General features: G+C 50.6%; 2 protein-coding genes across 4 annotated transcripts; both read left to right on the top strand.

Moving 5' to 3' along the window:
• The first annotated feature begins 1,564 nt into the window (after nucleotides 1–1,564).
• LOC132227185 (peptidyl-prolyl cis-trans isomerase B) lies at nucleotides 1,565–2,316 on the top strand. Its single transcript, XM_059682006.1, has one exon. The coding sequence runs from the start codon at nucleotides 1,594–1,596 to the stop codon at nucleotides 2,242–2,244; it is 651 nt and encodes a 216-aa protein (XP_059537989.1). The 5' UTR covers nucleotides 1,565–1,593; the 3' UTR covers nucleotides 2,245–2,316.
• Nucleotides 2,317–3,927: 1,611 nt separating this feature from the next.
• On the top strand, nucleotides 3,928–27,132 carry SCNN1A (sodium channel epithelial 1 subunit alpha). Of its 3 annotated transcripts, none has more exons than XM_059681998.1 (14): nucleotides 3,928–3,989; nucleotides 5,651–5,712; nucleotides 5,874–6,237; nucleotides 15,083–15,350; nucleotides 16,317–16,507; nucleotides 21,356–21,459; nucleotides 21,838–22,001; nucleotides 22,455–22,553; nucleotides 22,803–22,920; nucleotides 25,593–25,671; nucleotides 25,802–25,859; nucleotides 26,009–26,064; nucleotides 26,224–26,299; nucleotides 26,646–27,132. In XM_059681998.1, exons 1-14 carry the CDS (start codon nucleotides 3,943–3,945, stop codon nucleotides 27,024–27,026), a joined length of 2,067 nt encoding a protein of 688 aa, XP_059537981.1. In that variant the 5' UTR covers nucleotides 3,928–3,942; the 3' UTR covers nucleotides 27,027–27,132. The 3 variants fall into 3 exon arrangements, with proteins under 3 accessions (XP_059537981.1, XP_059537980.1, XP_059537979.1); XM_059681997.1 differs by lacking the exon at nucleotides 3,928–3,989 and adding an exon at nucleotides 4,088–5,200 and having other exon boundaries at nucleotides 5,586–5,712; XM_059681996.1 differs by lacking the exon at nucleotides 3,928–3,989 and having other exon boundaries at nucleotides 5,239–5,712.
• The last annotated feature ends 588 nt before the right edge of the window (nucleotides 27,133–27,720 follow it).

Genomic DNA, 27,720 nt, shown 5'->3' with positions numbered 1-27,720 from the left:
AAAGAGAAATTCATGCTATATAAGTGCAGATGAAAGGGCCACTTTTCCCCACACTGGGGTGGCCACTGTGGAGAGGCTTATTATCGCTACGTTTTTAAAACTAAAGAGTTGCATTTCAATGAATGACACATGTTTACCCTAGAAAGGATACAGGCTGAAATGGAAAAAGCGAATAAAATGTAGGTAAATTAATAGACCACAAATGAACGGGTTGCCAGAGGAAATTAAGATGTAGTGGGGATGCTTTGTCATATATGTCACACTCTCAGTCAAAATTGAACCTTGGGTCTTACCCCAGATGCTAATTCTGGTGTCTTTTGCACAGTGGGTCAGCAAGGAGGGCCACCAAGGTGAATACGCCTGGTGCCTGACTTCAGAGAACTCATAATATGACCCATGCCTAGGTAGATGCACAAATGCACACGCACACACCAGGATAAGAACAGTATGCAGATGGAAGTGCTGCAGTTGTGTTTTAAACACGGCTCTGTCTCGAAGCGTGGTGGAGAAAGTGGTTATTGCTATAGTCTCCTGTTCCCCAGAGAGCAAGAGGCAGGAAGACCCTTTGAACTCATAACCCTCATCCCACGACAGACCCTCTTGTTTCACTTCTCTCCCTGCAGCCTGTGCACATTTTATGGCCACACCGCAGGGTTAGAGGATGGCTGGTGTTGGGTGTGGGGAGGCAGCCCTAAAAGGAAGGAAGGACTGGAGCTCTGAGAGAGGCGGGGGTAGCTTCCAAGACAAAGTCTGCAAGACCCCAGGTCCCCACAGAACAAGACTCGGCTTCTCTGGAAGTTAGGGGAGCGGCACTGGACTTGGAGAGCCGAGTCTCAGCTCTGAATCTGGCCCCGCTGAAACCCCTGGGTGACTGTGGGCAAGTCGCTCTGCTTCTCTGGGCTTTTCAGTTCCCTCATGTGTGAAGCAAGCAGCTAGTTGCAGAGTCAGCTGGGAAGGGCCTTTGCAACCGCCTGGGCTGCCTTATCCACCCGCTCCTGCCATTTTGTTTTTCAGAGAGGTCAAGTGTCATTTTCAAAGTCACATACAGAGGACACACACACACACACACACACACACACACACACACACATTATTGACTTCAGAGAGGAAGGCAGAGGGAGAGAGAAACATCAGTGATGAGAGAATCATGGATCGGCTGCCTCCTGCACAGCCCCTACTGCGGATTGAGCCCAGAACCTGGGCATGTGCCCTGACAGGAAATTGAACCCGGGACCCTTTAGTCCACATGGCCAATACTCTATCTGCTGAGCCAAACCAGCTAGGATCAGAGTTTAAAGGCAAAAATGAAACTCAGAATATATGAGTGCACGGTAGAGGGGGTCAGTGGGGCATCTGTAATACTTTCAACAATAAAGATATGTTTAAAAAATACGTGCAAGTCTATACAGGCATCAAAAAGATAGAAATGGATACATCAATTACATCGGCTCCCCTTGGGCTGAGGGGTGGGAAAGGAATGGGACTAAGAGAAGCTTTCAGAGTTCTGCCCACTTATGTATTACTGGAAAATTGTATTGCCACAAAAAATGTATTTGGGCTCGGCTGCCTGGCCGTGCTCCCTTCTCCCGGTGGATGCTACGCCTCTCGGAGCGGAACATGAAGCTTCTCTTCGTCGCCGCCCTGATCGTGGGCTCCGTCGTCTTCCTTCTGTTGCCGGGACCTTCCACGGCCGATGAGAAGAAGAAGGGGCCCAAAGTCACCGTCAAGGTGTACTTCGACCTGCGGATTGGCGATGAAGACATCGGCCGGGTGGTCATAGGTCTCTTTGGAAAGACTGTTCCAAAAACAGTGGATAATTTCGTGGCCTTAGCTACGGGAGAGAAAGGATTTGGCTACAAAGACAGCAAATTCCATCGTGTGATCAAGGACTTCATGATCCAGGGCGGAGACTTCACTCGGGGAGACGGCACTGGAGGTAAGAGCATCTACGGTGAACGCTTCCCTGATGAGAACTTCAAGCTGAAACACTATGGGCCCGGCTGGGTGAGCATGGCCAATGCTGGCAAAGACACCAACGGCTCCCAGTTCTTTATCACAACAGTCAAGACAGCCTGGCTGGATGGCAAGCATGTGGTGTTTGGCAAAGTTCTAGAGGGCATGGAAGTAGTACGGAAGGTGGAGAGCACCAAGACAGATGGTCGGGACAAGCCCCTGAAGGATGTGATCATTGCAGACTGTGGCAAGATCGAGGTGGAAAAGCCCTTTGCCATTGCCAAGGAGTAGGGCCCCAGGGACAGCTTCCTCTTGAGCGACTGTGTTTGGGCCTGCTGCCCTCTCCGGGGGGTGAAGACAGCCCCCCACGGGGCTCTGCTGCACAGCCCTAGTGCGGATGGCTGGCAGAGCGGACCCGCCCCTCACATTCCACAGGCCCAGTTTTGTAACAAACTTCTACCATCACTGACCAATTAAAAAAATAAGGTGGGTTTTTTATAAAAAAAAAAAAAAAAAAAAAAAAAAAAAAAAAAATGTATTTGGGTATTTCTGCACTTTGAAAGATAATATTTAAAATGGAGCTATGACAAAAGTGCAGGTTTCAGATTTCTGTTTTTCTCCCAACAACAAACTTGCTCTGGCCAGTTCCAGATCTAGGCTGCTGCGGTCTCTGAGCTGCCACCCTGTACCCTGGCAGGCGACTGCAGGGACACCGCACTCCCGCTCAGCCCAGACCCAGCCCTTGCAGCTCTCCTCCCAGAGCCCTTGAGATGAAAACTATTTGCTTGTGCTTCCGTAAGCCAGCAGCGGGGTTTCAGGCACCAGGCAGCAGATGGAAAAGGCAGGGGAGTGTCTCTCAGAACCTTTGAGATCAAACAGGCTGGGCGCTGCCATCGCATTTGTAGGCAGGATTGTCCCTAAGTTAAGGACCTGGATCAAGGGAGAATGGAGCTTCTAGGGGTGTCTGGGTGCCCTGGGAAGGTGGGAACAAGGCAGAGAGGTTTTTGCAAGGCCAGGGAGGTAATCCAGGACCAGACTGCTGATGAATCCATGGACTCTGTGTGAATGTGGGAACCTTCCTGGCTTTCAAAACCAGGGCCAGAGTAGCCCGATTCCCCCGGAGCCTGTGGCTGGTCTGTCTAGGGAAGTAAATGGCAAAAGCCCGAAGTAGACAACCCCAGAGGAGGAGAATTCTGATTCTGTTTTCCCTCAGTTGCTATTTTGTTTTGTGCCCTCATACAACTGGCTTATCTCTGTGGAGGCTCAGTTTATTCACCTGGAAAATGAAGAAAAAGCCAGCCTTTCCCTTCTCAGCTGGGTGTCCCCAGCAGACATCAAAGGAAAAAAACAGGACTGGGTTTGGCATCCTGGTTGACAGTAGCTCTCGCTTTAAGAGACCATAAGAGACTGCCCAGACAGACAGCACCCTGGTTGTATCCTGAGCCTAGAGTTCCCTGCTTCCCTCTTCTTTGCCTGCTAAAGTCCCTGTTGTTCCTTACAACACCCACCTGAGATGCCACCTTCTCCAGGAAGTCTTCGTGACTCTCTCCAGGCTAGAGTCTCTCCCTCCCTCCTCAGGCTCACTAAGCCCAGGGCTTAAAAAAAAAAAAAAAAAAATATATATATATATATATATATATATATATATATATATATATATATATTGATTTCAGAGAGGAAGGGAGAGAGAGAGAGAGAGAGAGAGAGAGAGAGAGAGAGAGAGAGAGACATCAATGAGAGAGAATCATTGATTGGCTGCCTTTTGCACACACCCCCACTGGGGATCGAGCCCACAACCAGGAAATGTACCGTCGACCAGAATCGAACCTGGGACCCTTCAGTTCACAGGCCGACACTCTATCCACTGAGCCAAACCAGCCAGGGCAAGCCCAGGGCTTTTATCTCTGCCACTAGAATCCTCCTCTTCCTATATTGCAGGCCTGTCTTCTTCCACCCTGTATCAGTGCCTGTGCTGGGCACGTCAGCGGGATGCCCATGCCTGCTCCTCTGAGGAAGCAAGGAGGAAGGAGAAACCAGTGAGCACACTCGGGGCTGCCTGCTGAGGGTCCACAAGGGGTCGGCCTCTCGCTCTCACAAGGGGCCTGGGCTGTGTGGGTGGGTATCCTGTGCCTGTTTGGACCCTCTTATTGGGCCTGATTCTCTGACCCTTCCCTCTCTGCCTGGTATTTTACTGTTTATGCTCTTGCTGGATTACGTTTGGGAAGAGACTTTGGAGGAAAAGCCCCGACAATGAGCGTCTCCTTCCTTCCAGGGCTGGTGTAGACTTGGCCATGCCTGCCCTCTTCCTCCCGGACACCCAATGCGACTCACATCCCTCCCTGCCCCCTCAGTGCCTGCTGTCCCTGGGCTCCGGGTCTGTGCCTAAGTGCCCCGGCCTGTCCCCTACCTGCCTCTCAGTGCCCACATTCCTGCAACCCCGTGACCACAACAGGGGACATTACACATTCCTGGTCTGGCAGCCAATGGTGTAAAAAGGAACAGAATGTCCCAGGGCCCCGCCTAGCCCCCAGCTTCACCTGGGCCCCTCCCTGGCCTGGACAAGGTAGGGGGTGATGGTGAGGAGTCAGGAGGGAAGAGGATAAACCAGGAGGGAGAGGCAGAGGGGAGCTTCGTGCTGAGTGCCAAGAGGTACTCCCACTAGAATCCTCTCCGCCACCTGGGGGGTGAGGCTGACCTGTGGGTGCCCTTGGAGGGACTCCCCAGGGAGCGGACCTAGCTCCTGGAAGCCCACTTGAGGCTCCCTCCATTGCTCTCCTGCAGGAGAGGGGAGAGTCCCTTTGGGGCTGGCTCCCGCCTCCTTCCTCTCTCTGCCTCTCCTCCATGCCCCCTCCCAGTCCTTCCTGCATCTGTCTCCCTTTTTCTGCCTTTCCTGCTCTCCTGGTCTCTCCCCCTTAGTCTCAGAGTCCTGGCTTGTCCGTTTTCCTCGTTTTTGCCCTCCTAGCTTTGTGTTCGGGATCCTTCTCCCCGGTCAAGATTTCTGACTCTCACTTGCCCGTCTGTTCCTTGCCTGTCAGCTTCCTATCACTCCCCAGGCCGACTCTGCTTCTCTGTCCCTACTCCCAAATCAGCCCTCGGGAGTCCTCCTCCTGGTTCTCGCAGCTCAGACTCCTCCTCTGACCCTCCCCCGCTCTGCCCTGCTCACCTTTAATTGAGATGCTAATGAGGCTTCTGTTGCTTCCACCCCGGCCGGCAGGCGGGCTCCCAGGCCGGTCTCTGCACCTGTCAGGTGAGGGGGAGGAGAGGCTCTTGGCTGCCAGATTCAGCTAGAAAGGAACCAGTCCCAGTCCAGTCACAACTTGGGAGTGGGGAGCAGGTGGCAGCCAGGACTTCTGGAGACCTGCCATCCTTGGGACCTGGGACAGAGGGAGTCAGGACACAGCGAGTCAGGACACAGACCAGGCAGGAGCAGGACGGGAGACTGGAGGAGAGAACCTGGACTGAGAGGGGAGAGGGGGAGGAAGAGGAAGAGAGGCAGGATCAGAGAGCCTGGCACACAGAAGAGCCAGGCAAGGAAGGAGAGAGTTGGGAAAGAAACCCAAGAGAAGGAGAGAGAGGTGGGGGGGAGAGGGAGAGAGAGAGAGAGACCAAGAACGGGACTGACTACTAAGCAGAGGCTGATGGCTGAGGAAACGAAAAGGGAGGTTCTGGGACTGAAACCAAAAGGTGACCTTATCAGGGAAGCAGAGGAGAGGCCACTCCAGCGAAACCCAGCTCCAGCTCTGGCCCTGGCTCCAGCAGGTCAGCTGGCTCCTGGGCAGGTGGAGGGAGGGAGGAGTGGGAGGTGGGCATGGCCTGGGGCAGCCTCTCTCTGGGGTCAGGCTGATGATGGGAAGGGCACTTGGAGCCCAGAACTCTGCCCTGACCCTGACCCTGACCCCGACCCTCCACAACTCACCAAGGGCTCATGAAGGGAGACAAGTGCGAGGAGCCGGGGCTGGACCCCAAGCCCGCGGCGGCCCCCCTGCAGCCCACGGAGGAGGAGGAGGCCCTGATCGAGTTCCACCGCTCCTACCGAGACCTGTTCCAGTTCTTCTGCAACAACACCACCATCCACGGCGCCATCCGCCTGGTGTGCTCCCAGCACAACCGCATGAAGACGGCCTTCTGGGCCGTGCTCTGGCTCTGCACCTTCGGCATGATGTACTGGCAGTTCGCCCTGCTGTTCGAAGAGTACTTTAGCTACCCTGTCAGCCTCAACATCAACCTCAACTCCGACAAGCTTGTCTTCCCCGCCGTTACCGTCTGCACCCTCAATCCCTACAGGTCAGTTGGGCCCCCCGCCACTTCCTGGTGCCCGCAAGGGTGGCGCAGAGGGTACCGAGGTGCCCACTGGGCAGGCAGACTCTCAGGCCCAGGGGTAGAAGCCAAAACCGCCCCCAGGCAGACCTCCCTTTGGGCCAGATTGGGAGCTCCCCACTTGCTGGGCTGGCAGTTCTTTCCAGTGGAGTTTTCCTAGTGTCCAAGGCTTATTCAAAGCGTGGTTGGTGGACCGACAGTGCCTTCCTCCTCCCTTCCTCCTGCAAGCAGTAGGGGGCGCTAATGAGGGTAAGATGCTGGTAACTTCCCAAAGGGCAGGGTGGAGGTCATCCCCAGCCTTTCCCTGGAGGCAGAGGAGAGCAAAGAACAGGGCCTCCTCCTCCAGAGAAGAACCTATCTCAGGGGCTATGGCATGGGTGGTGGGAGCTGGCAGGGGTTAGCCAGGGGTGGGCAAACTCTTTGACTCGAGGGCCACAATGGTTCTTAAACTGGACCGGAGGGCCGGAACAAAAGCATGGATGGAGTGTTTGTGTGAACTAATATAAATTCAAAGTAAACATCATTACATAAAAGGGTACGGTCTTTTTTTTCAATAGTTTTATTCATTTCAAACGGGCTGGACCCGGCCCGCGGGCCGTAGTTTGCCCACGGCTGGGTTAGACCCTGCTATGTCTGTCTTGGGTCAGATGGGGAGTTTGTGCTGGAGAAAGCAAAATGAGGGATGGCGGCAAAGCAATGGTGAGCCTCGAGACTGGGGGTGGAGAGTTAGGGAGCCAGAAGGAGAACGGGACAAGATAGCTGTTCCCCTGTTCCCTTGTCCAGCTGGTCGTCCAAAGACCCAGGCGAAAACGGGGAGGTGACCTCTGCCCAGGAACCTGGGTGTGTCCTGAAGTTTTGGGTTTCATCAGTGCTTTCTGCCAACGTTTGGTCTGGAAGCCAGAGCGGGTGGTAAACTGTGGAGAAGAAAGGAGGGTGGGGCTGGTGTTTATATGTACCTTGTATTTGTGGTCACTCAGCCATGCAGCACGGTGGGAACTCCTGCCGCAAGCCAGACACAGTGCTAGGCACCTGGAAGATGGGCTTCTTAACAATTCATACAATTTTCATGGAAGGCCAGATAGTTTGCCGGGTACGGGGAAAGAAAAAATGGAAGCGCTAGGCATATAGACAAATGCCTGCAGCGCACTGTACTAATTATAATAAAGTTTGTGTGAGGTCTAGTCTCTACCTTCAAGGAGTGGAAGATTGATGGGTGCGTGTGTTTGCAATTGTGTGAGTGTGTGTATGTGGGTGAGCAAACACATTGGGTGTGCGTGCAATGGAGGATTGGGTTTGGTCACATGTTGGCGGTGAAGGTCCCATATATTCTATTGTACCCGAAGGTGTGTCTTGGGCTAATAAGGATTGGGACGTCCTGTCCTGCAGGGAAAAAACTGCTGGGCTGTTTTGTAGAGTGTCCAGGGTCAGGAGCCATTTACTACGAAGCTGCTTTGTGCAACCGGCACTACTGAGTTCTCTACAGGCCCCTCCTTTAATTCTCCCAACAATCCTCCAGGACAGGTACTATTAACATCCCACTGGACACTTGAGGAAACTGAGGCAAAAAGAGACAACTCACTGGGCCACAGAGATAGTAACTGAGCTGTGACTTACCCTCTGTTTGCCTGATCACAAACCCCTACCTCTTCTCAATACCCAAGATGCGGGATGTAGAATAAGTGAAGTTTCCTGAGATGTTTACATGCCATTTCCCAGTTCTTTATTATTCCTCCCTCAGCCTCTTTTCTCTTCCCTGGGTGGCCACTGGCTTTGCTCCTCTTCTTCCTGGACCTCTGTAGCTCTTCTGCCCTAATCCTTCCCCCATCTCCCCACCCCTCATCGCCTTTAGCCTTGGTGGAGAGGAGGGACACTGGAGTGCTCTGAGCCAGCAGGGAGGGAAGGGCTAGCAAGCAGGAGGGACAACAGGCAGAGTAGTAGGTGCTCAAAAACGACTGTAGTTGAAAGATGTAGGTGAGAAATGGGGAGGGCAGGGGTGAATCTGTTCAGGCCTGCATGTTTTCTAAGGTTCTGTTGGGTGCAGGCCCTGGACAGTCCAGGAGAAAGCCTCAGAGAATGAAAACCAGAACCTCTGCCTCCATGTGCCTGAAGGCCGGGAGACAGGCACCCATACAGAAAGAATCCCTTGTGCCCGGCCGGTGTGGCTCAGTACTTGAGCACCGACCTATGAACCAAGAGGTCACGGTTCAATTCCTGGTTAGGGCACATGCCCAGGATGCAGGGTTGATCCCCAGTCGGGGTCGTACTGGAGGCAGCCCATCCGTGATTCTCTTTCATCATTGATGTTTCTATCTCTCTCTCCCTCACCTTCCTCTGTGAAATCAATCTTAAAAAAACAAAAGAAAAAATCCCTTGTGCCTGATGGGCTGGGCTGCTGCAGGGCCTAGTGGAGAGAGCACCCAGGAAGGGAGGGGAGTCAGGGGAAGCTCCTCGGTGCAGAGGAAGGTTATTGAATACCTACTATGTGCTCGACCGGATACTGGATGCTTTACAAGCACTACCTCATTGAATCCCGACAAGCCCATGGAGGCAGGCGTTATTATTATTTCCATTTTGCAGAAGAGGAAATGGAGGCGAAACAATTGAGCAAGGTCACACAGCAACTAAAGCAACAACAAGAGCACCAAGAGCTAAAACTTATATAAACTTAATATGTGTCAGACAAATTAAATTCTACATTAATTATTTAATCTTCACCACAGACCTCTGAAGTAGGTACCAGTATTACTCTCATTTTATAGAAGAGGAAACTGAGGTGAAATAACTTGCCCTAGTTAACACAGGAAGCAGGTAGTAAACCTGGGATTAAAAACAATCCCCCCCGCTCCCATTCCCAGAAGCCAGTGCCTCCCCGGTTAGCAACCGAGTAACAAGTCAAATGTGTTTGATTTCAAAGCTCTTTCTCCCATTGCACTTTGAGGGGCCAGGTAGAGGCATCCAGTGTTGGGGGGTGGAGGGAGGGAGGGCAGCTGGTGGAGGGAGGGAGGGAGAGTCCCTGGGGAACAGCAGCAGTAAGAGGAGAGGGTACTAGTCAGGAGTACAGGAGGGAGGGGTCTAGGGCTGTTGGCTTCTGTTTAAGAAGAGAGGCAGGAGTGGGCGGATAAGTTAATGCAGCCTGGTAGGTAGTGACCCAAGTGTGAATCATGCCGGTGGCAGGTGCAGGAAGCAGAAGTGAGATGAATGACGCCTACGGGGAAGAAGGGAGGAGGTGGGAATCAGTAGACAAGGTAACTGAACGAGGCAAAATCAGACCAGGGATGCCCACTTAGTGGCAGCTGGGCAGGGCCAGCAGAGAGGGAGGAAGGAGGAGGAGGCGCAGGATTCTCGGCTGCTTCGTAACTTCCAGGAAAGGGGTAAAGGCTAAAGACCTACCACTCTAAGCAAGGATGTTCTAAGAGTCCAATGTAAAGGGTCAGCCACTGTGGTTCCTTTTTATTCCGGCCAACACAGGAGAGGGTTTTGTTCACCCAAGAGGGAGGGCCAGTCTTCCCATCTATGGAAAACAGAACATAACTTTTCACCCAATTCTTAGAAGGATTTAGGCTTGAGCTATGGAAGGACTTGAGGTTCTTAACAACGAAGGAGGTCATGGACTCTCCGGAGATGGCAGAGCAGGAGGCAGGGCAGCAGGCATGGGGTGAGGAGAGGGGCGGTTCCCCGAAGGGAGAAGCTGCAGGGAGGGAGGGCAGGAATCTGAGCTAGGTCTTCCTGTCCCTATCCCTGGTGGGGAGATGTACACTTTCTGCAGGATCCAGAAACCCGGGTCTGGGGTGGCAGGCCTAGCAGGGACAGAAACCCAGACCCTTAAAGCCGACTCCTCCCACTGTCCTCTCAGTGATGGGCTCAGGAACCTCACTACTTCTGGGAAGCTGCTGTAAGAAAGTTCTTCCTCAGTTAAAGCTGCAGCTGACCTCATGATAGTATCTACCCTCTGGTCTTGGTTCTGTCTCTTTGAAGCAACCCTAAAGACAATGCCTCCTTCTTTACCCAGCGGTCATCAGCTCTGGTGCCCCTAGGAGAGCAGAAACTGTGTCACAGCTTGCAAAGTCCAAGATTGCTTTCTGATCCTCGTAGCCAGCTTGTTAGGTGAGGAGGGAAATACCACCCTCGAGGCAGATGAGAAAATGGAGGCTCTGGGATCACTTAGCTGTTAAGTGGAGGGGTCAGAATTGGAATCTGGTCTTAGGATCCACTTTTATTAAGAAGAGAGTCACACTATAGATGCCTGGCAGGCAGTGCTCCTGTGTCTCCTTAGCATTTTCTTCTCCAATCATAGTGATAGTAACAGTAATGATAATAAGAACAACAGCAGCAGTTGTACCGTACCTACTCGGCCAGGTGTTTTGAGCTGTACTACTTTTCATATGTTAGCTCATTTCATTCTCATGGCAACTCCATGCAGCAGGTCCTATCAATACTCCCATTGTATAGATGGTGAAACAGAGGCACAGAGGATAAGTAACTTCTCCAAGGCTAACTGCCTAACCTGGCAAGGTTATGAGCCTGGTTAGAATTTAGTTCCTGTCTTTTCCCTGGATGAAATGGTTTCTAGAGCTCTCACTGCCCTAGTCATCTATCCTCTGAATAATTATTGGTTTGTGAGCATCTATTACTTTTTTTTTTTTATAAAGGCCACCAAAAATTTTAGTTGCCTCCCCCCAAAAAATTGGGAGAGAGAGAGATGTGAGCATCTATTACTCTTAAAATGTCACAGCCAGGGCTGTTTCCACGTGTGATCTGAGAGCTCAGCACCAACTCTGGAGGGGAGGACTGTCCCCAGAGGGATCACAGGTGAGGAGATGCTGTGGTGCTGGCCGGGTTCATATAGGGGCCATGGTGGAGGGAGCATGTCTCCCAACCTGGGAGACAGATTGGAGGTGCTGAGATGTGGAGGAGAATGGAGCTGGGGAAGTGAAGACTTCTAGGTGATCCTGGAGGAAGGAGGGCTAGGTCCCCAGATGCACATGGCAGGGGAGGAAGCTGGTGAGTTTCCTGTGCCCAGTCCTGTCTTGTACTTCCAGAATGCTGACTGAGAGTGCTCAGCTAGGGGCTGCCTGGTGGGTGTGTGTGTGGGATGAGGGTTTGGGCTAATCCCAAAGTTGCCTGTTGAGCATGAGGATCATGTGAGAGAAGATCACCCAGGAGAAAGAGGGAGGGAGGAGGAGACATAGGTAGGAAGAGAACAGGGTATCAACCCCAAGGCTCCCAGTGTCCCTGACCCTGCCAGTCTGTCCTGGGTGGAGAAGAAGGGCTGGAGGGGAGACGGCCAGCTGCCAGGAAAGATTTTGCTGCCTAGCCTTAAGTGTTTCCAAGCCTCAAGGCAGAGTACTAAAAACAGCTGGGGCCATGGAGTCCAAAAAGGCTGGGTTCATATCTTACTCTCTGTACGTCCTAGCTGAGTGACCTTGGGGGAAGTTGCCTGGTTGATGGGTCTCAGATCCCTCAACTGTAAAATGGAGATAGTAATGCCTGCCTGATCGAATTGTGCAACGGTTCACCACCCCACCTCCCCAGTGCAGGGCTGCCAGAGCAGATGAAAATGAGGGTGGTGCTCATGACCTGGGTAGGAGGTCAAGGTTAGAAGGGCTGGACTGTCTTGCTGAAGCCCTCTTGTCTGCATTCTACACCCCCGCAGCCCTGGTTACTTCTCACCTGGGTCGTCCTTCTTGCAGGACATGATCTGATGTAATCAGTGGTTTTGGTCAGTGGGCAGTTTTTTAATGCTAGGTGTTAACTGAAAGGGAGGGAGAGTTTCTTTATTGAAGGGGTGATATGGGAATACTTCTTGCTGCCTCAAGCTAAATACTGTAAGGGGAGAGAAGCAGAGGTTGGGGAGTGATGGCATTTTGTATGAGCCTGGGGGCCTTGTCCCAGGTGGGAGTCCAGGAGCTGGTTAACAAAGGCTTCTTTGGAAGAGGCAGGAGGGAGGTGAATATGAGGAGGGCCACTGAAGGGTGAGCCTGGATTGGCACAGCATGGGCTCAGTGGAGAAGAGAGATGTGGCTTGAGAAGTGATAGACAGCTTGGAGTTGGTGATGAGAATGAGGGCGGTGCAGGAGGCAGAAGAGGGGTACAGAGGGACTTGAGACAGGTTGGGATGGGGGCTCAGGCAGGGATGTGATGGCTCATGTTGTAGAAATAACTCCAGCTAAGTTGGGGCACCTGGATCCTTGCAATGTGACTACAAGGAAGACATTTGGGCTTCTGGGTCCGGTCTGTGTCTTGCTGATATTTGATGGCCTCTTCACTTTGTGTCACTGACTATTTTCTCACTTAACCTCTGAAAGCTTCATACGTAGGCAGATTTAGTGTTAGGCCCACTTTACAGATGAGGAAATAGGTTGGATTCAGAACGTGTCCTTACAACATCACACAGTTAGAAAGTGTGGGACACCAGGACCCACATCCAGCCGACTAACTCTGGTGTTCTTTCTGGGGCACCTTTACAACTTCCTGAAATAGCCAGAGCCGGTAGGGACACAGTGAAGGGCAGTGTGATGGTTAGAGAGCTTTCTGACCCTTTCCGCATTGTGTGACCTTGAACAAGTCACCTGCCTCAGGGTTTTCATCTGTAAAAGGGAATGGCAATAGTATTAGCTAACAGTGGCTAATAGTATGCTGAAAACCCTGAAGATTACATTAAGTAATGTACATTCTAACACCACAGTGCCTGGCTCAGTAAGTACTAGCTATCACAGCTATTCTTTTAATTACCAGTAACAAACAAATCTCTCAGAATATCACACACACACCTTCAACCTGAGCTACATTTTCTCCTATTAGGGGATGAGGCTGCAGCTGGAGCTGCCAGAGGTCTTTATATTTCAGGAGGAGTTCTTCCGTAGATATTTATCCTCCAAATATCTGCCTATCCCAAGGTCATGAAGATATATATCCCAAGGTCATGAAGATATACAGTATAGATACTATATCCCACGTTCAAAGGCTGTTAAATCATGTTGTTTACTCATATCTTCAGAAAAAAAAATCACTTCTACTGTCGTGGAAAACAACCTGCTTCCCTATTTATAATGGTCTGGCCCTCTAGCAACTTCAGCCCGAAATTATAGCTAATTTGCCTACAAACGTCAGGTGGTCATAATAATCTGGCCACTCAGTGTATATCTTTGAGAGTCTTTATGGTTCTGAATTTTATGCTTGGGTCTATGCCTTAATTTTTGTGTATGGACTGAGGTAGAGGTTGAAGATCATTTTTTTTCCTCCAGTACAGGATACAAATTGTTCCAGCACCAAATGTTTAAAAAAAGTTATTTTACTGCCTCATCTGCTGTGGCTCAGTTGGTTGAAAGTCATCCCATTCACCAAAAGGTCACTGGTTCAATTCCTGGTCAGGGCACATACCTAGGTTTTGGATTCCCCAGGTCAGTGTGTGTGCAGGAGGCAACTCATCTATTGCATTGATGTTTCTCTCTCTCCCTCTCCCTCTCCCCTGCTCTCTCTCTCTCAAATCAATAAACACACACACACACACACACACACACACACACACACACACACATTTTCCCCATTGAATTGGACTGGTGCTTTAGGAAAAAATCAGTTGACCATATATGTGTGAATTAATTTCTGGACTTTATTCTGTTCCATTGATCTACTGTCTGTCCTTACATAAGTACTACCCTATTTTGATTATTGTGATCTTACAGTAAGTCTTAGAGTTAGGAAGAGTAAGTACTTCAACTCTGCTCTTCTTTTCTAAAATTATTTTGGCCTTTCTGAATTCTTTCCATTTTCATATAAGTCTTAGGACCAGCCTGTCAATTTCTTTAAAAAAATGTTTGCTGAAGTTTTTATAGGGATTGTGTTGAATCTAAAGATCTATTTGGGAGACATCTTAACTCCATTGAGTTTCTGATCCATAAACATATATAACTCTCCATTTTTTTGGTCTTTGATTGCACTCAGCAGGATTTCTACTGTAGAGGTTGGTCTTGCACATCTTTCATTAAATTTATTTCTAGTATTTGATGTTGTTCATGCTATTTAATATGGTGTTTTTATGATTCCATTTCCCAATTTTTTGTTGCTAGTATGTAGAAATATGATCAATTTTTGTGTATTGATGTTGTATCCTGCAACCTTGTTTAATCTATTACTTCTAGGTGTGTGTCCGTGTGCGTGTGCGTGCGCGTGCGTGTGCGTGTGTGTTTGCTGTTTTGGAAGGTTCTATCCCTAAGGCCCTGCTACTCTGTACTTTCATGATAGAGACGGTAAGAGGACCAGAATGAGGAAGAATGTGATTATTTATGCTGCACAGTGTTTAACTTAGGGAGTTTGGGCCCCACCCAAAACTCATGAAAATCTAATCCTGGTGGGGAGGGGCAGTCAGTGTGCAGCACTGGTATTTTTTGAAGTTCCTCGGTAGAAGTGCAATTGAGAACCCCTGGTTTAGAAGGTGCGGGTGGCAGACAGGACCAAAGGCCACCCCCCTCCGCCCCCACGAGGGGATTCGGGTGGGATGAGTGAGGGGCCCAGGTCAAGGCCCTCTTCTGTCTCGGGGAAGGGTACACAGTTCCGGGTTCCCTTCTAGGCCGCGGCGAGTGGGAGGACAGCGCCTCATCAGCGGGCGCCGCCTGCCTCTCCCTTTCAATAAACAGGACACTGGCCACGATAAATGCCGTCACCGCTGGGGCTCACTGTCGCCTCCGCTAATCCCGGCGGACACACCTGTCCACCCCCCTCCCCCCGCCTCACCAGTTTCAGAGGAGGAAACTGAGGCCCAAAGGCCAGGCGAGGCTGCCCGTAGCCGACCCTTTCCCCATCGCCCCTCCAGGTACACGCAAATGAAAGGGGATCTGGAGGAGCTGGACCGCATCACGGAGCAGACGCTCTCCGACTTGTACAAATACAACTCCTTCAACACCCTCGGGAGCCACCCCCGCGGCCGCCGCGGCCTCCGGGAGACCCTGCCGCACCCCCTGCAGCTCCTGTGGGACCCGGCCTCGCCCCACGCGGCCCGCAAAGACCGCAGCGCCGCCTCCAGCTTGCGGGACAACAACCCCCCGGTGAACTGGAAGGACTGGAAGATCGGCTTCAAGCTGGTAAGGCCCCGCCCACCGCAGGCCCCGCCCCCGCCCACCACAGGCCCCGCCCCTCCCCGCTCACAGGCCCCGCCCCCTTATGGCCCGCCCCCGGCCCGACGGGCGCAGCCCACGCCTTTCCGGTTGCGCCCAGTCTCCGGACCCCGCGCCCTTTCCCCACCCGCCTCTGTTGGCTAGTGATGAGCCAGCGGTTCGTCAGCTGGCTGTCAAAATTAATACATTTTGAAAAATAAAACGAAATAACATCTCTCTGAGCGTCAGCTTGGGGTGTCTCTCCTCTCCGGGGGCTTCTGTGGGAACGTTTAGGTGGCCGGAAGTCAAATCTGCTGTGGAAAATGCCCCTTTCTGAAATACAGGTCCCCCTGCTGGGACTTATTTGGGAACCTCCAGTGTGATAGGGAACCGGGGTTTTGCAGGTCTCAGGCAGAGAATCAGGAGACTGTGAAAACGCAGACTTAAAATGTGTTTCAATGAAAAATTTTAAAAAATAGAGAAAGGCCATACCACCCTGAAAGTGCCCGATCTCTTTTCTAAAAAAAAAAAAGAAGAAGAAGAAGAAAGAAAGAGAGGAAGAGGAAGTGGGAGAGCAGCAGGGGGAAGAAGAAAGAGAAGCCTCCTTTAATCATAGCTAGCTAGTCCTAGCTCTATTGCTGGGACAAACCTGTTGGTCCCTCAGTCTTCCCATCAGTGAAATGGGGAGAAGAATCCTTGCTCCACTCTCTGGCAGAGACTGTATACATGACAGCTTCTGGTCTCCTTGGCCTCCCACTCCCTTAATCCCATGTCCTCTGGTCCACTCTCCTACGGGCTTCTGCTCCTCTCTGCCTTCTGTTCTGGTCTACTCCCGGTTCCCCACTCCTGTCTGTCAGTCCTCAGGACCCCAGACCCTTCAGTCCTTGATCTTGGCCCTGCCCTGCTGCCTGACCCCTGCTGCTGGCCCTCTGACGCTCTGGTCTCTGTTTCCAGTGTAACCAGAACAAATCCGACTGCTTCTACCAGACATACTCATCAGGGGTGGATGCGGTGAGGGAGTGGTACCGCTTCCACTACATCAACATTCTGTCGAGACTGCCAGACTCCTTCACATCCCTGGAGGAGGACAAGCTGGGCAACTTCATCTTCAGCTGTCGCTTCAACCAGGCCTCCTGCAGCCAGGCGTGAGTCTGTCTTGCCTGCCTCTGTGCTCCCCACCCCTGGTGTCTCCCTCCCAGAGCCAGCCTGAGGCCCAGCAGGAGTGGCACCCAGGAAATGCTTGTTGACTAAATAAATGCCTGTACCGAGGAGGGGATGCATTGACCTCAGGTCCGCACCTCTGTCCCCTGGATCATTCTGTAAGACTTCTGCTGCTCCCTGCAGGGCTGGGTCTGAGTGAAGTAGCCTCAGATGGCTGCCCTGGGAAGGTTGGGGTGGAGGTCCAGCTTTGAGAAACCAAGAGCTGGAGGCATGGTTCCCTGTCTATCTAAGGCCTCTTGCTCACTAGCATCAAACTCAAAAGTGCCCAGAAGGTCATCTGGTTCCATCCTCCACTTTCTCAGATGAGATGGGCAGGCATGTGGTGGAAATAGCATGGACTAAGTGAGGGGTTAAACCTGAGTTCCTGCTTTGGCTCTGTTACTTCCTGACCAGGTGAACCTGGGCATTTCAAATCACTCTTCAGAACTTGTTTGTTTGTTTGTAAAATGGGCTGAAAATGAGATTTCTTCAATGTTCATACAACGAATAGTTTTGACTGTCTAGGCCAGTGGTCGGCAAACTCATTAGTCAACAGAGCCAAATATCAATAGTACAACGATTGAAATTTCTTTTGAGAGCCAAATTTTTTAAACTTAAACTATATAGGTAGGTACATTGTTATTAACTTAATTAGGGTGCTCCTAAGGCTTAGGAGAGCCACACTCAAGGGGCCAAAGGGCCGCATGTGGCTCGCGAGCCGCAGTTTGCCGACCACGGGTAGGCTATGTGCCAGTCACTGGTCTAAGGCATTTGGTATGCATCAGAGAAGAAAATATATAGAATCCTTGCCCTTTTGGCATGTTTACTCCAGTGATGAAGATGGTGATAATATACATCTCCAAGTGCATGAGATGTCAAATTCTAGGGCACTTAGTAAACTACAATGAATGTTGGGTCTCATTACTCTGTACTCATGCAGAAGTGACTTGCCCTAGGCCACCAGGCCAGCCCTAGTTTAAGGATTCTTTCCCCCAGGGATTCTTTCTGTTAAGATTCCTGTCATTATGACCTTGTAAAGAGGTCATGGCAGCTGCTAGCTCTCTGAGGGCTGGGAGAGGCTAGGAGTAAGGGAAGTTTCCTGCTGTAGTCTCTGGCTCCTCCTACCCCCACCTTTCCCTCCCTGATTCGGATCCTTAATTTTCAGGTGCCATCTTCTTGCCTCTGCCTGGCTGAGGAAGGGTGTTGAGGCAGCCTCTCCACTCTACAGGGAGCCTTGCCATGTCACTGCCGAATGGCAGCAGGGCCAGGTGTCACCTGCTTCTGCCTCCACCCCTCACCTGGCACATACACTCTTCCCAGCACACAATTTTGTTTCTGCCTCTATCTAGTCTTGTGTTTGTTTGAGGACAGGAGCTGCCAGGAAGTGGGACAGTAGCAGCACCTGAGCCTGGGTCAGCTCACAACTGCCACCCATTCTCTCTAGCTGTCTGTCACCTTCCCACCGATCCTTTCACTCTGCCTGTCCTATGCTCCTACCTCCCTATCAATGGAAAGACCAAGGTTCATCTCCGTGTTGATGCTTAGGTCACTTCCTTAGCTCAGAGCCTCATTATTTCTCCCCTAGGTTATTGTTACCACCATCACCACCCCCTCCCAATTTGCCTTTCTATATCCTCTCTTCATTCTGTAATCACAGGAAGCTTTATACATTACTGTTCTTACTTCAATTCACTGTACTGAACTGTGCCAGTTAGTCCTGTTTAATATCCTTCAACATCTCTCATGGCCTTCAGAATCAAGTTGAAGCTCTTTATCATGTCGTTCTCACCCAACTCTTCTCCCCAATGTCAGGCACCCTTTCCCCTTCTCTCAATATTTTTTTATTTAATATATATTTTTTTTATTGATTTCAGAGAGGAAGGGAGAGGGAGAGAGATAGAAACATCAATGATGAGAGAGAATCATCGATCGGCTGCCTCCTGCATGCCCCCTACTGAGGATCGAGCCCGCAACCCAGGCATCTGCCCTTGACCCTAATTGAACCTGGGACCCTTCAGTCTGCAGGCCGATGCTCTATCTATTGAGCCAAACCAGCCAGAGCTCAACATTTTTTTCTTTAAAAACAAATTTATTGAGATATATTTCACATACCATTAAAACCATCCTTTTAACATATACCATTTAGTGTTGTTGTTGTTGTTTTTGTGTGTGTGTGTGTGTGTGTGTGTGTGTGTGTGTTTTGGTATATTCAAAGACTTTTGCAACCATTACCACTAATTTTAGAACATCTTCACCCCAAAAAGAAAGCCTGTACTGATTAGCAGTCATTCCCTATTCCCTCCTCTCCTCTAAGCCCTGGAAACCACTATTCCACTTTCTGTGTCTATAGCTTTTCCTACTGTAGATATGTCATATAAATGTATCATACATGTGTTCTTTTGCATCTGGCTTCTTTCACTTAACATAATGTCTTCAAGATTCATCCATGTTGCAGCATGTATCAGTACTTCATTCCTTTTAGTGACTGAATAATATTCCATTGTATGGATATACCACATTTTGTTTATCTATTCCTTAGCTGATGGACTTTTTGTGTCTCCCCCCCCCCCCACACACACACATACTTTTTGGCTATTATAAATAATGCTGCTATGAACATTCCTGTATAAGTTTTTGTATGGATATGTTTTCATTTCTTTTAGGTATATACCTAGGAGTGGGATTGCTGGGTCATATGGTAATTCTATGTTTAACATTTTGAGGAACTGCAAGACTATTTTCTAAGTGGCGGTGCCATTTACATTCCCACCAGCAATGTATGAGAATTCTAAATTCTTCACATCCTCCATTTGTTATTGTCTGTCTTTTTTACTTTAGTCATCTTTTTTTTTTTTTTTTAAAAAATTGATTTTAGAGAGAGAGAGAGAGGAAGGGAAAGGGGAGAGAGAAAGAGAGATTTGTTGTTCCACTTATTATGAAGGCACTTGTTGGTTCTTGTATGTGCCCTGACTGGGGATCAAGTAACACTCTAACCAACTGAACTACCTGGCCAGGGCTGATGTTAGCCATCTTAATAAATCCCTATAATGTTAATAGTAAACTTATGTAGCTCTTCCTAAGTGCTAAGCACTGTTCTGAGAGTCATTTAATCCTCATAACACCCCTGTGAGGTAAGTAGTATCCCATTTTACAGATAAGGAAATCACAACACACAGAGATAAAGTGATTTCATTGGTCCCACAGCTAATACTTGTTAGAGCTATGATTCAAATACGAGTCATTTGGTTCTGGAGTCTGTGCTCTTCATGCTATACTGCTTTTCATATATTCTTACAATGTACTTAGTGTGTATCCCTTTGTACCTGTTTTTGCACAATGTGTACGTAATATAAGTGGTGTGTTGTATATCTCATTTCACCTCTTACTTTTTTTACTAAGCTCTCATTTTAAGATCCATCCATGTTGCTGGATCTGCTCTGTTACCTGCTGCATAGTGTGTATCCACACATGGCACCTGTCCCCTCTACCACTGAGCAGGGCTCACAGGCCCCTCAGCCCTGGCCCCTGCTCTCTTTTATAGTTTCCTCTTCCATCACTCCTTGAATCCAGCCTTTGCTCTGGAAATGTTGACTTTCTAGTGCTTCCCAGAATGTGCACCAATATTTCACACCTCTGTGCCTTCGTTCTTCAAGGCCAATGGGATATTCCAGATCACCTTGTTCCAATCTCCTTATTTTACAACTAGAGGCATGATGCACGAAATTCGTGCAAGAGTAGGCCTTCCTTCCCCTGGCACTTGGGACCCAGGTTTCCCTTGAAGCCCCAGCTTCGTCTGGCTGGTCATCCAGAAGGACATCTGGTCTAATTAGCATATTAGCTTTTATTATTATAGACTAGAGGCCCAGTGCATGAAATTCTTGCATGGGAGTGGGGGTGTCCTTCAGCCTGGCCTGCACCCTCTCGCAATCTGGGACCCCTTGGGTGATGTCTGACTGCTGGTTTAGGCCCAATCTCGCAGTCAGACATCCCCCTCGCAATCTGGGAACTGCTGGCTCCTGACTGCTGGCCTGCCTGCCTGCCTGCCTGATTGTCCCTAACCATTCTGCCTGCCTGCCTGATCGCCCCTAACCTTCTCTGCCTCAGCCCCTGCCACTGCAGCTTCATCCGGAAGGACATCCGGAATGATGTCTGGAAGGTCATTAGGCTGTCTGGTATAATTAGCATATTACACTTTTATTATTATAGACGAGAAGAATAAGCTTAGAAAAAATGACCTGCTCAGAGCCATGCAACCAGAACCCTACTCATTTCTGCCTTGGGATTTGATCTTCCTCTTCTCAGCTCCATGCTCACCCCTGGCCTTACTCTCTGCTGTTCCCTTCCTTTTCATTCATTTATTAACTATTTACTAACTGTCCCCTATATGCCAACATCTATGCAATTAACCCAGAGGTGATACAGAGATGAATGGGATCTGGCTCCCCTCTTTAAGGATATCAGAATCCAAATGGTGAACTATGCTTTAGACATGTGAGAAGCTAGAGACACTGCAAGAGTCTCCACAATGCAGCACAGTGACACAAGAGAGGCCACAAGGCCAGGCAGGTCAAGTGGCCTGCTGGGAGAAACCCGGGCTAGCAGGTAAATGACCTGGGTTTGACTCCCAAGTTTGTCATCACTGTTTGTGCCCCATCTTCCTCTTTTGTGCTGTGGGGATGATGCCCTCGCAGCTGTTGGCACATAGTAGATGACCAGGAAACAAAAGGTTCTGAAAGTCCCTCCCTCCCTGGTCCCTTTTCTCTGTGACTCTTCTCTCTCTCCCTCCTGAATAGGAATTACTCTCACTTCCACCACCCGATATATGGAAACTGCTACACTTTCAATGGTGAGAACAACTCCAACCTCTGGATGTCTTCTATGCCTGGGGTCAACAATGGTGAGCAACACCCCATACTCTCAATCCCTGACCTCTGCCTCAGCCCTTCCTACTGCCCTGCCCACCCACATTTACCCACCTTGAGCTCCATCCTAGAGATTCTGTGAGCCTCTGGGCATCGCCGTAATGTGCCTATCTCAGTCCAGGAAGGAGTCCTCGCTGTTCTTTCTCCACTATGGGTACCACGTTGTCCATTCCAGGTGTGATAGGAACCCTGTCCCAGTCCTTCTAGCCCGCCCCCAGAATCCATCCATTTGTAGGTCTTTCTGCTTTGCTCTCCTTGGAGCATGAGGAACTGGGCAGAGTGGGAGGGTGTTTTCCATCCCCTAATGCTTTTCCAAGACCTTCCCCCAACTCTGCTCCCTCTACACACCCCAGGTCTGTCCCTGACACTGCGCACAGAGCAGAATGACTTCATCCCGCTGCTGTCCACAGTGACTGGGGCCAGGGTAACGGTGCACGGGCAGGATGAGCCTGCCTTTATGGATGATGGTGGCTTTAACTTGCGGCCTGGTGTGGAGACCTCCATCAGCATGAGGAAGGCAAGCATGCTGCCTGGGGAGCCTGGGAGGAGAGCCCTAGATTGGCGAGGGGCATGGGAAGTGGACTTGACAACCAGAGGCTGAGGAGGGGGATCATGCAGGCTGGGACCTTGAGTATGTGGAGGTCTACAGGAGCAGAAACCAGGGGCAAGGGGCTGGAAGAGTGGACACCAGGAAGAAGGGAGCAGAGGAGTGGGCCTTGGATGAGAGTGCTTAGAAGGGATTCAGAACATGCGTAGGATGCTGTGGGCCTGGTGTCCTTGAAAGTGGCACTGAGCCACTGGGAGTTGTGGGCCACTGGGAGCATGTTTTGAAATGGGGAGGCAGACAGGAGAGGCTGGCAGGGTAGGAGATGCAACCTGAGACTGAGGGAAGACAGAGGATTCAGGAGGAGGCCTGGGCCACTTGCTCTGCTCTGCGACCTCTGACATCTTGGTGTGTGTATATTCACAGGAAACCCTGGACAGACTTGGGGGCAACTATGGAGACTGTACCTATAATGGTAGTGACGTCCCTGTCAAGAACCTTTACCATTCCAAGTACACACAGCAGGTGAGGCCAGTCTGTTTTTATGGCAACCATCTCCCAGGCCTGCACTGTTGGTCAGTCAAAATTGAAGGGTGTGTGTGTGAGTGTGTGTGTGTGTGTGTGTGTGTGTGTGTGTGTGTGTGTGTAAACAGGGGAAAGAGGGATGGCTGTGCAGCACAGAGAATTATTTGTCCTTCCCTTCTCTGTCTCTTCTGGGCTGTTTGTGGGCGAGCGCAGGCCTGACCCCCTCCCCCCTCACTCTCCTCTCTGTAGGTGTGTATTCACTCTTGCTTCCAGGAGAGCATGGTCAAGGAGTGTGGCTGTGCCTACATCTTCTACCCACGGCCCGAGCATGTGGAGTACTGTGACTACAAGAAGCATGATTCCTGGGGTGAGAGTCCAGGAGGGAGCCCCTGGGCTGCCCATCGACCAGGCCTTTCCTGAGAGCCCTCTCCTCTTAGCACCCTCATCTGTGGGGCTGCTTCTGCCTCTCACTGGCCCTGATGAATTCTCCTTGTCTCTTGTTTTCCAGTCCTTAGACTGGCCTCTCTCAGTTTTCTACGCACTATCTGTGTCCCTCCCTCACAGTTTCTCCCCTTCTGTTTTGGCTTCTGTGTGTTTATAAAGGAACTAGAGGCCCAGTGCACAAAATTAGTGCCAGGGGCTTGGCCCTCGCAGCAGCCCCAGCTGCCTCGCGGGCCCACCCGCCCTCCCACTGTCTGGCCTAATTAGCATATTAGCTCTTTATTATGTAGGATGGCTCTATTTAAAATAACTTGCAGCATAAGGTGTGTGAAAAATCTCCCCATTCCCTCTGCCTGCTGAGGTTTCTGTGCACACTCTGTCTATAGCTTCCTCATCTCACTCAAGGCTCCGGGCCAGGCACTGGGATAACTCACTGGGTGCAGGGAGGGAATACCAGAAGTTAAATGTGTCACTATCATTTTCTTACACATTCCATTTTATGTATGTTTTATAATGTACATATGCATCAATTCAATAGTAACAGGTATGTGCTTTATAAACCAAATACATATACTGGAGTTGCTTATTTAAGAAGTTTTTATCTCCAGGAGGGCACAATCAAAGAAGTTTGGAGAGCCCTGGAGTCTCCTCCTTATCCTGGTCTGGGAGTAGACAGATCCCCTTTTCTTTTCGCTACAGCTGGGCTACTCAGCAGGGAAGCTGTGTGCTAGGAAGCCGGGGGAGAGAAAATCCTAAACAGGAAACCATGGAAACAGAGGGTTGGCTTTCCTGGTGCACATGCTCTTATCTGTCGCAGCTGACTGATCGTCCCGGGTCTCCTTCTCCCCCGCTCCCCTGGGACCAACTCTCCCCCTGCAGGTGGGTGGCTGGCCATTGCTGGAGGACACACACCTTCACGCCTCTCAGGACGAGGCAGGGGCCCCGCAGACCCTGGAGTTCCGCGTCTGCCTGGCTTGGCTCTGTCTGTGTTGATCTTGCGGCCTCCTTCCTTTCCTGGGTCTGCTCCACCCAGCTCTCTCCCCTGCTGGACTTTGTCATTGTGGCCTCCCTTCCCGTGTCTCTGACCTTAGAAAATCATAGAGCATCCGAGCTGGCGTGTTTCCTCCTGGCCTCACCTTCTCCTCGCTCAGATAAGCAAGCTGAGACCCTGAGGGGAGACATGGCTCCCTGCCCACTGCTCCCCTCGCCCCCAAACAGTGATTTCTAAGTGTTTGTGAGTTTGAAGATCTGTGGGAGAAAAATAACAGTACTGATTGCTGAGAAGCTGTGAGGAGGAGGGAAAGGCACTAGGTTAAAAATTCAGTCTGTTGCGTTTCCTAAGGACTGCTCACTCCCCGGAGAAAAGGGCCCCGCTGTTTCCCAGTCTTCCTAATTAAAGATCCCCAGTCCTGGTAGGCTGAGACATTTGGGTCAGAAATGAAGGAGGACTTCCAGACTGGGTGACTAAGAGTAGCAGGAAGGACAATATAACCTTACTTAGACTTCGGCAAATGGGGGAGAAAGGGAATCTATAAACCTACTGTTCTTTCTTTTTTTTGGTAACAGCTTTTGGAGACAATTCAACCCATTTAGAGTGCACAATTCAATTTTAAGGTAGTTTTAGGTTTTAGTATAGTCATAGAGTTGTGCAACAATGGCCACAGCCGTTTTTATCACACCAGAAAGAAACTTTGTACCCATTAGCACTCTTCAAGTTCCCCATTCCCTGCACCCGCAGTGCCATTCTCCCTCTCCCCACCCCCGCACCCTTGGCAAGCACTAGTTTGCTCTCTGTCTCTAGATTTGCCTATTCCGTACCTTTCATATATGTAGAATCATATAACCTATGGTCCTTTGTGACTGGGATATTTTCAAGATTCATCCATCTTGTAGCATGTGCAAGAACTTCATTCCTATTTATGGCCAAATAATGTTCCATTGTAGGGACAGACCACATTTGTTTATTCATTCATCAGTTGATGGACATTTGGGTTTTTTATACTTTTTTTTTTTTTTTTTTTTTTTTTTACTATAGTGACTATGAACATCTGTGTACAAGTTTTTGTGTGAACATATGTTTTGAAGTCTCTTGGGTATATACCTAGGAGTGGAATTTCTGAGTCAGATCATAGCTGTATGTTTAAAATTCTGAGGAACTGCCAGACGGTTTTCCAACGTGGCCGCACCGTTTTACATGCTCAGCAGCAATGTAGGCGGTTCCAGTGTCTCTACAGTAACACTTGCTCTTGTCCTTTTTTAAATTGAATTTATTGGGGTGACGTTGGTCTTTTGTTCAATTATAGCCATTCTAGTGGGTATGAAGTGATATCTCATTGTGCTTTAATCTCATTACTTTACACAATTGTTCCCATTCTTTCTGACTTTCTAATTTTTGTTTAAATCCTACACATCTTTACATAGATGTAGTGCACCCCCCCCCAAAAAAAAATTAGCTTAATTTCTTAAGCTGTTTTGGGTGCAGCCACTCAGGAGACATCACTATAATCTGATACTCTTGGGAAGGGGGTGCCCCAGGATCTTGAGAGGCCTCTTGGGTGTGGGGCAGAGAAGGTTGAGGTGTCCGCTCTGCACCCACAGGCTACTGCTACTATAAGCTCCAGGGTGCCTTCTCCTCAGATCGCCTGGGCTGTTTCACCAAGTGCCTGAAGCCGTGCAGGTGAGTGTCCCCTTCGCCTGGACACAGGCTGGGCGGCGGGCTGCTTGGCTGGGTGGAATACAGGTACTCAGCTAAGCCTTTGAGTGGGAGAGCCCCACCTCCATTACTGAGTGCCTCTCTCCATTCCCAGTGTGACCAGTTACAAGCTCTCTGCAGGTTACTCGCGATGGCCCTCAGTGACATCCCAGGTAAAGTGGGGAAGGGGAAGGACAGGGGACATGTGTATGACCCTGTGGTCTTCTCTGGGTATATGTATATGGGTGTGTTTGACCCCACCCCCAACTCTGTAAGCCTGGAGAGTATGGGTGGCCCCCTTGACATTCCAATTCTCTCCCAGGACTGGGTCTTCCGGATGTTATCCCTACAGAATAATTACACCATCAAAAACAAGAGGTCAGTCCTACCCTGGTCCCAGCCCCAAGAAAGAAATCCTTGGGAGGAAAATCAAATCTGGAAAGAAGGATTGATATAGGTGATTAGAGGAGGGTGTTTGTGAGGTTCCGAGAAGTTAATCCTCTGCCATTTCTTCCCACCCTCTCCCCTTCTCCAAAGAAACGGAGTTGCCAAACTCAATGTCTTCTTCAAGGAGCTGAACTACAAAACCAATTCTGAGTCTCCCTCCGTCACGGTACGTCCTGCCTCACTGAGCCTGTGATTTTCTGGGGGGGGTCAGGGAAAACAAGGGGTTGCCTTTGTTGGGCCAGAGTGTCTGGGCCTTGAAGGTAGGGGACCAAGGAGAGGGGTGGGGGGGAGAGGGTTGGAAGAAGGGGATCTTGGCTGGGGGAATGAAGCCTCTTGGGGTAGTGGGAGGGAAGGGTGTGCCAGGTGGGTATGACTTGGACAGAAGGGGTCCAGGGGGCCACCGAGAGGCTGAGAGGGGTGGCTGAGGACCAGGTAAGGAGGGATGGGACTCCTCTGCCGGAACCCACCCCGGGCCCTCTGCCCAGTGGTCAGTGTGCCTTTCGCCCTCACAGATGGTCACCCTCCTGTCCAACCTGGGCAGCCAGTGGAGCCTGTGGTTCGGCTCCTCGGTGCTGTCTGTGGTGGAGATGGCGGAGCTCATCTTTGACCTCATGGTCATTACATTTCTCATGCTGCTCCGGAGGTTCAGAAGCCGATACTGGTCTCCAGGCCGAGGGGGCAGAGGTGCCCAGGAGGTGGCCTCCACTCCAGCTTCCTCCCTCCCTTCCAGCGTTTGCCCCAAGCTCCCCTCCCTGGCCTCATCCCTGCCAAGCCCTGATACTTCCCCAACCTTGACCGCCCCTCCACCAGCCTATGCCACCCTGGGCCCCTGCCCAGCTCCATCCAGCTTGGCAGGGGCCAGCTCCTCTGTCTTCACTCTGGAGGAGCCCTGAGAGGAAACCTGAGAGGAAAGGAGGGTGTCAGCCCCCGAGGCAAGCAGCTTCCCTTGGTGGGTGGGGACAGACCTTGGCAGGATTAAAGAATGTTTTGGGCTTGTTCTCAGCTGCCCCAACTGCCTTCGGTGTGGAGGAGGAAAGCAGGGTGAATAAGGAGCTACAGAAATTGCTTGGAAAACAGGGGCCCCGGAAGCTGCCCAGAATTGCCCTTGGCTCCTGCCCAGTACCCCCTGGTCCTGCCTCCAGAACCCTCTGGCTTCCTCATCCAAGTGGAGAGAAATCTCCTTTTTCCCTTGGATCAGCCAAGTCAGACCTGGAGCTTTGACAAGGAACTTTGCTAGGAAACAAATGAAGACCAGAACAAAACACACAAGGGCACACAAAGGCATGCCCAGGTCTCCTACCCAAGGATGACTGAAGCCAGCTCTGACTGGCCCGGCCACACTGCTTTCCAGCGACACAGACGTTTGCTCCTCTTCTTGAAGTTGGGTGGGGAACCTTACCCAAAAGCCCCCTGAGTTAGTTCTTGGGCAAGTCCCCTTCCATGACTCCCCAGAGTAGGGGCTGGAGCAGATCAGTGCAGTAAAGGTTTGGCATTTCCAGTTGGACCCAGGACTCTTCCAGCCTCATCTATACCCCTACCACCACCACCCCACCCACCCCCCACAGCCCATCCTAGCACTCTGCCTGT

Source organism: Myotis daubentonii, chromosome 2 (assembly GCF_963259705.1).
Source record: "Myotis daubentonii chromosome 2, mMyoDau2.1, whole genome shotgun sequence".
Classification (NCBI taxonomy): Eukaryota; Metazoa; Chordata; class Mammalia; order Chiroptera; family Vespertilionidae; genus Myotis; species Myotis daubentonii.
This window is presented reverse-complemented; position numbering and strand designations above follow the sequence as displayed.

What these genes read in the sequence shown, in the direction of transcription:
- LOC132227185 (XM_059682006.1), top strand. Translation starts at nt 1,594, where the DNA reads ATGCTACGCCTCTCGGAGCGGAACATGAAGCTTCTCTTCGTCGCCGCC.
- SCNN1A (XM_059681997.1), top strand. Translation starts at nt 5,592, where the DNA reads ATGGCTGAGGAAACGAAAAGGGAGGTTCTGGGACTGAAACCAAAAGGT. An exon ending in TATGCCTGGGGTCAACAATG is followed by an intron (nt 21,460 to 21,837) that starts GTGAGCAACACC and finishes TACACACCCCAG; the next exon opens with GTCTGTCCCTGACACTGCGC. An exon ending in AAGTGCCTGAAGCCGTGCAG is followed by an intron (nt 25,672 to 25,801) that starts GTGAGTGTCCCC and finishes CTCCATTCCCAG; the next exon opens with TGTGACCAGTTACAAGCTCT.